The following is a 14444-nucleotide window of genomic DNA, read 5'->3' as shown; positions in this document are numbered from 1 at the left end:
CAGTTTAGCTGGTCAGGGTCCCCACTGGAGACAAAGGTTTAAAGGGGCTTTAAAGGGGAAAAAATGAACTAACAAAAAGGAAAAGGAATACTTTCGGGACCGTGTCTAATATATCTTTGTTGTCCTTTTTTCCTTTCCTCTCAAGCTCTGGATACACAGCAGAGAGAAATGAAGGAGGAACAGCCAGGTACCCTGCATGAACTTTTAAACACTTTTTGAGAATTTTGTTTCCACAAATTTCCGTACACCCACGTTCCCCCAGAACAAAGCGTGACTAGGACCTCAAATGTGATTCTTTAAATTCAAAATTATCTTTTCCAAATTGATTTCAGTTCCTTCATATGCCACCTGCTGGAAAGCTTTTGAGCCAGCCAAGAAGCTGGACTAGGTTTCCCGCTGCAAGGACACTGGCCTGCCGCAGCTGCTGCGGAAAGTGTTAATTTTTTTCTGGCTGGGAGGCAGGCAGAAGGAGGAGCTCAGGTTGAAGTGAGGCAGAGGCGGCTATCCTCAGGCCTATGGCCATACCACCCTGAACACGCCCGATCTTGTCTGATCTCAGAAACTAAGCAGGATTGGGCCTGGTTAGTACTGGGAATACCGGGTGCTGGGGTCGCTGTGGCGTTCCATCCTTCGCCTGCTCTTTTGCTCCTTCCATCCTGGCAGCATCCGGCAGAGTGGCTCAGCTGAAGGGAAGGAAAACTTTGGACATCCCGTGCATCCCCTAACGCTGGAGAACCACAGGAGGGCGCCGGCAAGTTTTGGAGGCACTCCTCTGGAAGCTGCACTAGGTTTCCCGCTGCAAGCCGGTGTAGAGTGTGAATTTTTTTCCTGCCGGGAGGCAGGCAGAAGGAGGGGCTCAGGTTGAAGTGAGGCACAGGCGACGGTCCCAGGGCCTAAGGCCATACCACCCTGCTTTAGTTCTTGGGAGACCGCCTGGGAATTCCGGATGCTGTAGACTTTTTGCCCCGCTGGAGTCACTGTGGCGTCCCATCCTTCGCCTGCTCTTTTGCTCCTTTCTCCCAACATCAGGCACAGCATCAGAGATGAAAAGCATTCCCCAAGCAAAGCGATGCTAAATAGACCGCTGAGCCTCCTCTACGATTAACATTAGAAATGCAAAGAGATTTTGCTGTTTGATATAGGACATTTATGGATTGGCATGATTTGCAAATACGGAGGCGAAAGCAGCATATCGGTTGTATGGGTTTTTTTAAAAATAAAATATATATATATCCTTAATCCCTTCTAAAAACCAACGATACTCGTATTCAGTCTTGCCAGTTCTTTGTTAGCGACATGCGCATTAGCGACCGGTCGCTCTATCACCGAGGCAACGGAAGAGTTAAAATGATTCCGGCCTTCCGGTCGCTGGGTCTCTCGGTCTTCTTGATTGGCCGGGGCTTGGAGGCGAGCCTCTGACGTCTTTCGAGCTGGGCCCGAATGATAAGTGCGTGTGTTGGCGATAAGGATGCGCTCGCAGGTGGAGCTGCGCGGTTGGGTTGGAAGCCCGGCGAAGAGTCCGGGGTCGCCTAGGCGAGGGGGCGAGGCTGCTCTGGTCAGTGAGGGCGCGGGCTCCTATTCCCTTTTTCCGCGCAGTAAGGGGAGGGAAACAGTTCTGTGTGTCTGTCCCTGAGCCGCCCGGGTAGGTGTGCCTAAGCCGAAAGGACTGCTGAACGGCTTCTCTTCCTGGAGAGAGCCCGAGGATAAGTATTGGGTTAGCGTTTGCTTGGACTCGATCAGGAGACGATCAGGTTGCAAGGCTAAGGCCTGGTCATCCCTTGCAACAGCATGAGGCAAGCAGAGAGCTGGGGTAGGGGATCCGGGGCTTTCAGACTGCAGGTGAGCAACCCACGTGTTTTGAACAATGATGTTGCAAGCTTGCAGATACACAACGAGAACAAGTGAAAAGCCAACAGAACGTTTCTACTTTCTGGGTTTTTTTTTTAAATGAGTAGGAACGTTCTACCTGCACCCCAGTCTGTTTTCCTGCTTTATTACCACGTGTTTGTCCTGCGTCTGTAGTCTGTACCTAATCCAAGCCCAAAGAAACTACAGTGGAAAACTTGCCCCTTCACTTGGATAGAGTGTGGGGCAAGGATGGATCTGTGTTATTCTTCCGTTGCTTAATTTCTGCAGTGAAGGGTATTTGTTGTCTTGGTCTGCAACTTAGGAACTGGGCAAGTTGTTATAATTGGAAATGTGGCTAGAAATGTCATAGCCAAAGATAATTACTTTGAAGCCCTCTTAATTTTAACAAGGGGGGAAATTGCTTAAATATCTCTTATTGAAATAGATTGGACTTGAAGTTTCTTAAACATTGACTGATTTGTAAAATGTTTAAACTAAACAGAGAATTTATTTTGTGCAGCATTAATCTATCTACTTAAAATCCTGTAAATGTTTGTTGTTTTCAAATTTGCATTTATTAGTTATCGAAGTAAAGCTGTCTCAGTCATCAAGGTTTTAGTGTGCAAAAGATGAGAAAAAACATGCAGATGTTTGTTGGGTGTATAACAAGTGCTGTTTTTCATGGAGTTTTGTATGAGAATGTTTCAGTAATTTACTGGTGTGGTGGATTCTGGAGGATATTCAGTGACATTAGCCAGTGCAGTAACTTAATGTAGTCCACAAAGCACTGAATGCATGCTTCCATAAAGCTTCGGAGATCCTGATGACATTCTCTGATGGAGGCATTGTAGAGCGTAAGAATCAGCTGCTCTTAGAGCATCATTCACTCGACCATGCTGTAGATGTAGTAGAAGCAGGACCTGAGTTGTGTATGCTTCACATTGATGGGATGCTTGTGAAGAGTAGAATGTATGGTTATTTAGACAGCTGTGTTGGGTTAGCCTGGGATTTTCTCAACACCTCTGTGTTTTCCATTTCAAGATGCACCCTGTGCTGAAAGCCTTTGTTTGTGGTTCTATCAGCGGGACCTGCTCCACCTTGCTATTCCAGCCTCTAGACCTGCTTAAAACCCGGTTACAGACCCTGCAACCAACTGTCAATGGGTAGGTACCTGAAGTTTCCACTGATGCTTAATAGGCATGGGTATTAAGAGGCTGCATTGCAGTGAGGAGGGAGAAAAGAAAATTGTGGAAATAGGACAGACAGATGTGTTTTTAAAAGTGTTCTGAGATCCAGAAGCTGAAGAAAGGCTCTCTAACCTTCTGATTTTTCTGACAGGTCAGGTCACATTGGGATGGTCACTCTGCTCTTTAAGGTTGTTCGCACGGAAAGCTTACTGGGGCTGTGGAAAGGTGTTTCTCCTGTAAGTGATTTGTGTTTCTCTTACACTGGACTCACTGAAATAAATGTATTTTGTCTGCACTGCAAATAAAACAATAACTACTATTCCGACAGTGTGATCCTATGCTGAGTTACACTCTTCCATGTTCTTTGAAGTCAGTGGACAGAGAAGGGTACAGCTCAGTTTAGGAATGCACTGTTAGTGGCTGCCACATAAATCAAATGGCTACCAGTTCAATGACAAGCATGTAGAATAGTATGGCAAGAAAAAAGAGTTTGGACAAAGTGTAGTAGGAGGCATTTGATTTGTATAGTGCCTACTATTATTAGAAGTTGGTATGTTCTTCCAATTTTAATTTTTCCTCTAAATGGTCCTTGGAACCATGGTGGAAAGTTTCTTTGATTTATAGGATTCCCTCTCCCCCATTTCTGCTCAGCAACTATGTGAACTGAACCTTTTTTAAAAATTGTAGCGTTTTCCACTGTGCTCAGTCTTTTTCATATTCTCTCTCTGGTAATATTTTCACAGTCATTTGCAAGATGCATTCCAGGAGTGGGGATCTACTTTAGCACTTTATATATGATAAAGCAGCAGTTTCTGCTGGATCGTTCCCCTACAGCTTTGGAATCGGTTCTGCTGGGTGCCACCTCACGTAGTGTTGCTGTCATTTGCATGTTGCCTGTCACTGTAGTGAAAACACGATACGAGGTAATATTTTGTGCCAGTTGTTAATTGGGTGAATTATTTCATAAAGCTTAAGGCTTGCTTGTCTGCGGTGTAAGCTGACTAGGTTGGTTTGGTTTGCAGAGTGGAAGGTATGGCTATGAGAGCGTGCATGGAGCCCTGAGAAATATCTACCGATCAGAAGGGGTCCACGGCTTGTTCAGTGGCCTGACGGCAACACTCCTGCGAGATGCACCCTTCTCTGGCATCTATCTGATGTTCTACTTGCAGACCAAGAAGATCATACCTTATGGTAAGTTTGGCTGTAACAATTGTGCAGTGGGATGATATTCCTATAGAACGCCTGTTCTTGTAACTTAGAAAGGTACCTGGGGCTTTTCCCAAAAGGATCAACATGATGGAAAAGGCCCAAATGTATATCTAAAACATATAAGCTGCATTTAGGGAGATAGATTAGGTGTTTGCTGAAAATTTGCTGAGCTCTTTTTATTTGTGGTGAGGTACATTCTTTTGAACTTTCCCCCCAGAATTTCCATACTTCTAAAAAACCGGTTCTCTTTTCAGCTTTTACAACAAAAATTTCTAGGCATGGTTATTTGGTAGCTGAAATTTCATCTTTTGTTGATGTGTCTTTGGTTTTTGAGTCTAAATCTTTTGCCTGTTATTCATACTGAACTATTTCTGTTTCAGTCTCTTGGCTTTCCTACTGATTAGGATATTCTGGAAACTTTCATTTTGTTCTTAAGTGTTTTTACTTAGAAATAAGTCTCATTGATTTTTCTCTGTGTGTAAAGGGCTACAGGTGTATTTACAGCTTTATTCTTTAGTAGAAAAGCTCCAAATGCAAACTCAAATGATGTTGAGTAATCTTTTTAGTTTGATATCTTTTAGTCAGTTTATTACTTGGCACTGAGCACCCCAGAGAGCAGCAAATGGAACATATACCCTGAGTCAGCAAGTAGCATGTCATTGGCAGCTTGCTTTAGAGAACGTCTTATCAAACTGATACACTGTAATATGTACTGTATCAAAATACAGAATCCTCTTGATGCAAGTTAAAACGCCTTTGAAATGCCAGTTTAGAACACTACATATCAAGGAAGCCATGTAAGAAAGCAGCAAGGCAGGAGGTGAAAAGTTGGAGGAATAGGATGTGATGGGCTTGGTTGGTTAAAGGGAAATTTAAGCTTTTGAATACTTGAAGTTGCCTTGATGAGGAAGCACTGTAATGTTTTTTCTTTCTCACTAAGTATTGGATAGGGGATTTAAGATGAGGCTGGGAAATAGAACAGGCTACATGAAGAAATTAGAATCTCCTTTTATGTAAGTCTCGTCTAAGAAAGTCTGGATAAGCATCTCCGCTATTAAGGTTTTAGGTAGAATTAATTTTGTTGGTACTTGAAGATTCGCCCTGTGCCTATGATGATAATGAGAATACTCCCCCCACTTTGCTTGCTCTCTCCCAGACCACTTGGATCCTGCACTCACACCTTTAGTGAACTTTGGCTGTGGAACCTTTGCTGGCATTCTGGCATCACTGGCTACACAGCCTGCTGATGTCATCAAAACCCATATGCAGCTGTCATCTGAAAAACACCACCGGACAGGAGAAGTAATTTCCTTAATTTTCAGGGTAAGGCTGAGTTTCCAGTATTGTGTGCTGGGGATTTTCTATTGAGACTGGGTCTGGGTGGGATGATTCCTTCCTTGCAACCATAACAGCTTTCTCTGTTGTGCCCCCTTCCCCAGTGGTGTGTTTCCCTTTATTCCAAAACTGACAATTCAGTCCAAAGCAGAATTTTATCTTTTGGATTAGAAAAAACCATGCTTGGTTCTGATCTGGTATAGGACATTCTGCTGTAGAATTTTGAGTGTTTCTTTGTATGCATGTGTATCTGTCCCCTGGGCTATAGGAGGAGGTACAACTCCTTCTGAAGAGAATGTGCCACAGCAGAATATAAACTGGGCAATTGTCACAATTCATGAGACAGCTAACTTGCAGGATCAAGATGCACGTAGTTGCTGCCACTTGCCATTTTAATTGCTCTGGTCACAGATTGCGAAAGCATGAGGCGGAAGTAGGGATACTGCTCTAGAATCAGCAGGTTCAGGCAGCACATGGGTTGTAAACTATATCTTTGTCCTTTGGACACAAGATTAAAAATAGGGAGCTCTCTTTCAAAAAGCTGGCCAAATATTCTTTCAGATTAGCATTTCTCCTTAGAAGCTCAGACACTCCTTGACTGGCTGGTCCTTAATCTCAGAAATAAGGCAAAGCTGGAGAATGGGGAGTAGTGTTGAAAGAGCAGCAGGTCAGAGAGACAGTAGCAATCCTTGAGAAAAGAACAGCTGTATATTTAAGGGGGGGGTTGTCAAAAAAGAAATTTATTTACTTACTTACTTTGAATTTATATCCTGCCCTCTCCGCATGTCTATTTATACATGTTATTCTGTTGTTCCTTCAAGCTGCTCAGAACATCATATATGGGTGTTCTTTTCCATTTTATCCCCACAAGAATCCTGTAAATTGGATTAGGCAGAGAGAGAGAGTGACTGGCTCATAGTCTCCCAGTCAGCTTCAAAACTAAATGGGAATTTGAACTTGGATCTCCCAAGTTTTAGTACAACCTATGCCACACACTGTTTACACAAGCGCTACTTTCATGTGTAGAAGGGGCAGACTGTCACTGCAGCCCTAACGTGTTCTCCAGCAGCTCAACAGTATGAACATTTGGGTGTAACAATAGCACTGATTTCTTCCTCCTTGTTACAGGATTACGGGTTGGCTGGTTTCTTCCGTGGTGCTGTCCCAAGAGCTTTGCGGCGCACACTAATGGCAGCAATGGCATGGACCGTGTATGAACAGATGATGTCAAAAATGGGCTTGAAATCTTGAATGACCTGTACTTTTGTTCTTCCGCTGCTCACTGTGATCTGATGGTGAGATGGGAACTCCAAACAACTTGTGCTCGTTGTGGGGAAACACTGCAGAGTTAAAAGGCCAAGAAAGCTTCTCTCATAGAAATGGGAGTGGAGGGAAACACTGCTTTGGTGAAAGCATTCCAGGGAGCCTTGTGTCATACCTGGGGTGTGAGAAGAGTGTTAGACTTTGATGTTGTGCGTGAGCTACACTCGGCTTCAGGAAAGTTCTTTTCAGCCGTTTAGGCTGAGAATCTTTGGAAAAGAACATGCTGAAGACTCTTGGGAGAGAGATGGTTGCAGCAGGGACTTCTAGACCTAAAATGTTGTTACTGTTCTTGGCAGCAGGTCCGGTCTCCTAGATTCTCTCTCCCTCTATTCAGCATGTGAAAAATGTATCTCACGTTTTGACAAATGTATGTAAAGGGCGGGGTGGGGGCGGTATTTTTGCAAGGTTTACAATGAATCCATCTCTTTTCTCAGGTGTAATTCCTGTTCTGTTGAGAGTTAATGAACACTTGCTGAAAGCAGCTGTGGGAAACAATGACTTTACCATTCCTTAAAGGATAGATTTACAGTATAATCCTAAATGGAGTTACATCCATCTAAACTCATTGCCCTGAAGGGATTTAAAAGGGTATAAGTCTGCTGAGGATTGTCTTGTTGGTTATCTGAACAATGTAGTCTTTAAGTTTCATTTACGTGTCCTCTGCTTCTGTTTCAACCAATGAACACCACTTGACCCACTTCAAGTATTCTGATTAAGTAGTCCTAAACTTAAAAGATTACTTTGGCCAGTTCTCTGTGTGCATAAAGCACAAAGGCAAAAATAGAGCTATTCAGGAAAAGTCTTTTAAGAGTCACACGCTAGCACTAATCTCTTTAAGCAAAAGCACTGTAATGTCACTTATGAAATTACACTTCCTGAACGCTGCTGCCCTAGTCTTGCTAGTATTTGGCTTTCCCCTAGTGGCGTACTGCCCAGCTGTGTTACTGTACACTCCGGTTCAAGATTAGTCGTGGTGTCTCTGCTTCCGTGTTAGTTAGCTTTTCCACCCGCACTCTTTTCTGAAAATTGTTATTCTGAAAGTTAAGTGAAGGCAAAAGCTCCCTCTGAAATGTTTGCATTGAAATCTGCAGCCTTGTGTGCAGAAACTCTATATGTTAAAAGGCTTCATTGTCATCTTCAAAGTTTTGAATCCTGGAACCCTAGCTGGAAAACATCCATTTCTCTTTGGATTTGGGTGAAACTCCGTTTCACATGTGAGCACTTTGAAAAACTGTCTTTGGCCACTTAATTTTATAAAGTGAATGTGTTTAATTCTTTACTAAAAACACTGAATTTTCATTTTTTTTAAAAAAACCTAGCAAACATTTCCCTGTGACTTTATTTTCCTGTAAGTTTGGCCCCATTTTCTCTTGATTGGTGGTTCCTCTACATCTGGAAAGAAAGCTTGATCATCTTGGACATAATACCATAGTGTTGATAATACTACTTTAGAATTAAAACAGTTTAATGTGACGTGTTTATTTGAAAGAGGCATGTCACCTGCTGAGCTGGGCAGCCTTGTAAATCATTGAAGCCTGTCTTTTGAGGGCTAGCCTAGCCTTTGCAAATGTATGCGTGCAGATCAAACCCTTAAGGCTCATGGACATATTTGGGATTTCTTTTTACAGCAATGCATTTATCATTGCCGTAAAAATAATGATAATTTATCATTATCATTCATGAATTTCAAGTCCATGTGGAATTTCTGACATCATACAGGTGCTACTCAACTCTTCATGGGTTGCAGAGATATATTTATTAAATATTTGTATGCTCACTTCTCCCAAAAGAGTGGGGGTGAGAGACTGCTTCAGTCAAGCAACTGCTGTGAGCTGGGACACTTCTTTTTACTTGTCGATCTCTTGCTTCAAGATGCATGTTTTCTGAGTATCTCTACTGAACTGCTTCCTAGAATCTTAGTTATTGCACATTTGATTTCAGTCTCTATGCCAAAAGCAAGGACAGTTTTGCACAGATTGGGCACTCAAATTTGTGTAACATAATCAGTACTGAAGGTTTCCACTTGAAGGTGATATCTCACAATAGCTTGTTGATACCCACATTCGAGGCAGATTTATATATTCATTATTAAATTATCCCTCCTAATTGAATTTCCCTACTCATGATTTCTAAATTAAGTGTGTTGACTTCCAGTATTAATATTATTTTGATAGGCAGAACTGTAACTGTTTAGTTGGAGTTCATTAAATTGCACTTACAACCTGCTGGTAGTACGAACAAAAGGTCATGACTTTATCCTGTTGAATGTGACTTCTTTTTCTGTGTGAGAGTTGAATAAATATACTTGCCCTTAGCAATATCGTCTTCCTGTCATGCTGATGTATTTCTGTCAGTTGTTAGATTGTACTGATAATGGCTGTTACAGATTTGAACAAGCATGTGGGTAACACTTTTTTAATTGTACAGTAAAGCAAACTGTAATCCTAAGTAGTGCAGACTTTAAAGCACTCTTCTCTGTGGAATTCACTGCCACAGTATATAATGATGGCCATAAGCACAGATGGCTTTAAAAGAGAACTTTCATGGAAGGTAGGTCCATCAGCAGCTACTAGCCATGGGAACCTCTGATCAGAGGCAGTAAACAGCTGTCTACCAGTGCTAGAAGGCAACATCAGGGAAGGCCTCTATGCTCTGATGTACTTTCATAATAACTAATAGGCCACTGGATGAGACAAGATGCTGGACTAGTAGGTTGATCAGGCAGGATTTTTGTTTATTTGTAGGGCTCCCAGTCCCCAGTTGGGGGAAAGGGATCCCCTGGTTTGGAGGCTCTACCCCTGCTTCAAGGTCATCAGAAAGCAGGGGGCAGGAGGGAAATGTCTGCTGGGCACTCTATTATATCCTATGGAGACCGGTTCCATGGGTATTGGGGATTCTGGGTTTTTTTAGTTAGAGGCACCAAATTTTCAGCATAGCATCTGGTGCATCTCCTCAAAATACCCCCAAGTTTCAAAAATGAGAGCTGTGTTGGGATCCAATTCTGTGAGCCCCAAAAGAAGACAACTGCAGATTTATACCCCACCCTTCTCTCTTAATCATAGTCTCAGAGCGGCTCACAATCTCCTTTACCTTCCTCCCCCACAACAGACACCCTGTGAGGTGGGTGGGGCTGAGAGGGCTCTCACAGCAGCTGCCCTTTCAAGGACAACTCCTGTGATAACTATGGCTAACCCAAGGCCATTCCAGCAGGTTCAAGTGGAGTGGGGAATCAAACCTGGTTCTCCCAGATAAGAGTCCGCACACTTAACCACTACACCAAGCTGCGAGAAAAGAAGGTGCCCTTATCCTTTATTATTTCTAAATGGAGGGAAAGGCATTTAAAAGGAGCATGGTCCCTTTAAATATGGCCAGAACTCCCTTTGGAGTTCAGTCGTGTTTGTCACACCCTTGCTCCTGGCTCCACCCCCAAAGTTTCGCGGGTGCACCCCCGAAGTCCTCAGACATTTCTTGAGTCAGACCTGGCAACCCTATTTATTTGTGACAGCATCCAAAAGACTTCAGACACTTCTGGAATGAAGCCGTTTGTTCAAAATATCATACGTCTGGCCTCTTTGACACTGTATAAACTCTGATTGCCTTGATGGCAGTTTTGAACCTGGGATGCCATTGTGAGAAATGTAGGTTTGAAATCTGTATGGCAGGAAGCTAGCATGCTAACTATCATGAGATGTTACTTAGGTTTAAAGCCTGAAGATTGTGAATGGATCCATGAGAAGTAAATGTGGCTAAGATAGCATTTTCAAAACATGGTCAGTTCTGTAAAGCAAGCATTTGAAATGGAAATGGTTGAGTTTAAGGACTTCTACCTTAACATAGGGAGCACCCAACCAGGGAGAAATTGACCAATGGTTTTTTAAGATTAAAATGACAAATGAGCTTTTAGGCAAGCCTTGCTGGTCGCCTTGGTAGATGACCTCCAGCGACATCTGGACCGAGGCGGCGTGGCGGTGCTGATGTTATTAGATCTGTCGGCCGCATTCGATACGGTCGATCATCAGCTACTGACCTGCCGCCTCGCCAACATAGGGGTTGGGAGGCTAGCCCTACAATGGCTTTCCTCCTTCCTCAAGGGTCGGGGACAAAGGGTGGCAATCGGGGGTGAGCTGTCCCAGAGGCACACACTTAATTGTGCGGTGCCGCAGGGAGCAGTTCTCTCCCCGATGCTATTTAATATCTATATGCGCCCCCTTGCCCAGAGGTATGGGCTTGGGTGTCACCAATATGCAGACGACACCCAGCTCTATCTGCTAATGGATGGCCGGCCTGACTGCGTTCCAGGGAATTTGGACCTGGCATTGCAGGCCGTGGCAACTTGGTTTAGGCTGAGTGGGCTGAAGCTGAACCCGACGAAGACAGAGGTCCTTTGTGTGGGTTGCGGCGCCCTGGGGAGGGAAATACCTCTCCCAGTTTTTGACGGTGTGCCTCTGAAAGTGGCGCACCGGGTCAATTGCTTGGGAGTCCTACTGGAGCCTTCATTATCAATGTAGGCCCAGATAGCAGCCACTGCCAAGTCGGCGTTTTTCTACCTGAAGCGGGCAAAGCAGTTGGCTCCCTTCCTGGAGCGCCGGGACCTAGCAACAGTCACCTCAAGATTGGATTACTGTAATGCCCTCTACATGGGGCTGCCTCTGTGCCGAACCTGAAGGTTGCAGCTGGTGCAGAACGCGGTGGCTAGGCTGATATTATGGCTCCCGAAGTGGGAGCACATACAGCCGGGGCTATGCGAACTGCACTGGTTGCCAGTTACCTACCGGGTTTGTTACAAAGTGCTGGTTATTACCTTTAAAGCCCTATATGGCCGAGGACCTGCCTACCTGAGGGACTGTCTCTCCCCATACGAACCCCAGAGAGCACTGAGGTCAGCAGGGAAGAACCAGCTGACTATCCCTGGACCAAAGGAGGCCAACTTCAAAACACCCGTATACAGGCCTTCTCCATCGCAGCTCCACACCTATGGAACCAGCTCCCGGAAGAAGTGCGAGCCCTGCGGTGCCTTGACCACAGGGCTTGCAAGACCACCCTTTTCAGGATGACCTTTGCTGGTTGAGAGACCGCTGTTGGGTGACTTTCGCTATTATCTTCTATAAATGGAATTAGCACCTGGAAATCTGTATAGTACTTGGTTAACTGGAATGTTTTAAAGCTAATGCAATTTTAAACTCTTTATAATTTTATGAAAATGTTGTTAGCCGCCCTGAGCCCGCTTCGGCGGGGAGGGCGGGATATAAATAAAATTTTATTATTATTATTATTATTATTATTATTATTATTATTATTATTATTATTATTATTATTACTTTCCTTAAAATTAAGGAAAAGATGGGGTTTGAGGGCAAACTGCAAGAGATAAAGATGGCATCCTGAAGGTATTGTAGGAGGCAATGCTTGGTAACATGTTCTTACACTGCTCTCATTTATTTCAAAAGGGTAAGATAATATTAGGCATGTCCTTGAGGATAGAGTGGTCTTTGCAGCACAGATGGTCTTTGCCTTCTCTAAAATCCTGTCTTCGGTGGAATATGAAGAGTACGACAATATGTGCATCAGAAAAAAGTTGGGTGGCATCACATTTTTATCAGCTCTCAACAGTTGCACAAACAAACAGTTAAAAAAAATCTTGTTGCTAGCAAGTCTGTAAAATGAGTCCTATATTGCAGCTGTGGAAAATCCAGTATTCTTGTTCTTTATAGACTAGAATGCCTGAAACAGCTCACCCAGTGTGTGTTTTCTTTTTTTTAATTTGCCACATGCTTACTTAGGGAAGGAAAACATAATAATAATATTTTTTATTTATATTCCGCCCTCCCCGCCGAAGCAGGCTCAGGGCAGCTTACAACATATAAAAATTACAATTTGCAATATAAAAACATCAGTACAATACAGCACATAGTTCATTAAATAAAACCATCATAATTAAAACCATCATTTACAATTAAAATTAACATTTGCGGTGCTACATATTAGATACTTTCCTCAGTAGGTTTGGTAGCTGGATATAGTAGATTATGTCTACAGCAGGTCTACATTAAGTCTACATTTAAGCAAAGGCCATTTGAAAAAAAGTAGCCTTGCAGGCCCTACGAAATTGGTCAAGACTCTGCAGGGCCCACACTTCATCCGGTAGTTGGTTCCACCAGTGTGGAGCTACGATTGAAAAGGCCCGTTCACGTGTGCTCTTCAATTTGGCCTCCTTCAGCTCAGGGATTGTCAACCAGTTCTTTACCCTTGATCTCAGTACTCACTGGGGCACATATGGGGAGAGACGGTCCCTAAGGTAGGCAGGCCCTCGACCATCTAGGGCTTTAAAGGTAATGACCAGCACTTTGTAATGAACCCGGTATACAACTGGCAGCCAGTTAAGCTCATGCAGCCCCGGCCATATGTGCTCCCACTTCGGGAGCCCTAATAACAGCCTAGCCGCTGCATTCTGCACCAGCTGCAGCTTCCGGGCTCAGCACAAAGGCAGCCCCATGTAGAGGGCATTATAGTAATCCAGTCTTGAGGTGACCGTTGCGTGGATCACTGTTGCTAAGTCATGACATTCCAGGAAGGGGGCCAGCTACCTCGCCCGTCTAAGGTGGAAAAACGCAGATTTGGCAGTGGCCGCTATGTTGGACCAGGCCAATGGCCCATCCAGTCCAACACTCAGTGTCACACAGTGGCCAAACAAACCAACCAGGTGCCATCAGGAGGTCCATCAGTGGAGTCAGGACACTAGAAGTCCTCCCATTGTTCCCTCCACCCCGCCCAAGCACCAAGAATAAAAACATCACTGCCCCAGACAGAGAGTTCCAATGATAAACTGTGGCTAATAGCCACTGATGGACCTCTGCTCCATATGAACATAAGAGAAGCTATGTTGGATCAGGCCAATGGCCCATCCAGTCCAACACTCTGTGTCACACAGTGGCCAAAATTTTATATATATATACACACACTGTGGCTAATAGCCACTGATGGACCTCTGCTCCATATTTTTATCTAACCCCCTCTTGAAGATATGCTTATCCAATCCCCTCTTGAAGATGTCTACGCTTGCAGCTGCCAATGCCAACGCCCCCCCACCCCCATGGCAGTGAATTCCATGTGTTAATCACCCTTTGGGTGAAAAAGTACTTTTTTCCATTCTAACCCAACTGCTCAGCAATTTCATGGAGTGCCCAAGAGTTCTTGTATTGTGAGAAAGGGAGAAAAGCACTACTTTCTCTGCCTTCTCTATCCAATGCATAATCTTGTAAACCTCCAGTCCATGTTTCTTCAAGATAAAGAGCCCCAAGTTTTTAACCTTTCTTCATAGGGAAAGTGTTCTAACCATTTAATCATTCTAGTTGCCCTTTTTCTACTGAGCTGTGGCATCGAGAAGAACACCGATTCATTACCTGGCATCTCCAGCTAAAGGACCAGGGGGCAGATGATGGCTGTAGCTGCTGGAAATTCAGGTGCTTCAAGTCCAGGATCTTCCTACCATTGAAAGGTACTCCTCTCCCAAGGTTAGTCGCTGGAAATTCAGGTGTGTCAAGC

At 44.0% G+C, this 14444-nt stretch overlaps 1 protein-coding gene across 1 annotated transcript; it reads left to right on the top strand.

The window, feature by feature from the left end:
• The first annotated feature begins 1392 nt into the window (after positions 1-1392).
• On the top strand, positions 1393-9220 carry SLC25A38 (solute carrier family 25 member 38). Its single transcript, XM_060247529.1, has 7 exons — positions 1393-1555; positions 2890-3011; positions 3187-3271; positions 3779-3958; positions 4058-4226; positions 5401-5567; positions 6708-9220. The coding sequence occupies exons 1-7, from the start codon at positions 1469-1471 to the stop codon at positions 6828-6830; spliced, it is 933 nt and encodes a 310-aa protein (XP_060103512.1). The 5' UTR covers positions 1393-1468; the 3' UTR covers positions 6831-9220.
• Positions 9221-14444: the final 5224 nt, after the last annotated feature.

This window comes from Heteronotia binoei, chromosome 10 (genome assembly GCF_032191835.1).
Source record: "Heteronotia binoei isolate CCM8104 ecotype False Entrance Well chromosome 10, APGP_CSIRO_Hbin_v1, whole genome shotgun sequence".
NCBI lineage: Eukaryota > Metazoa > Chordata > Lepidosauria > Squamata > Gekkonidae > Heteronotia > Heteronotia binoei.
The sequence above is the reverse complement of the archived record's forward strand: the minus strand, read 5'-3'. Positions and strand labels throughout refer to the sequence as shown.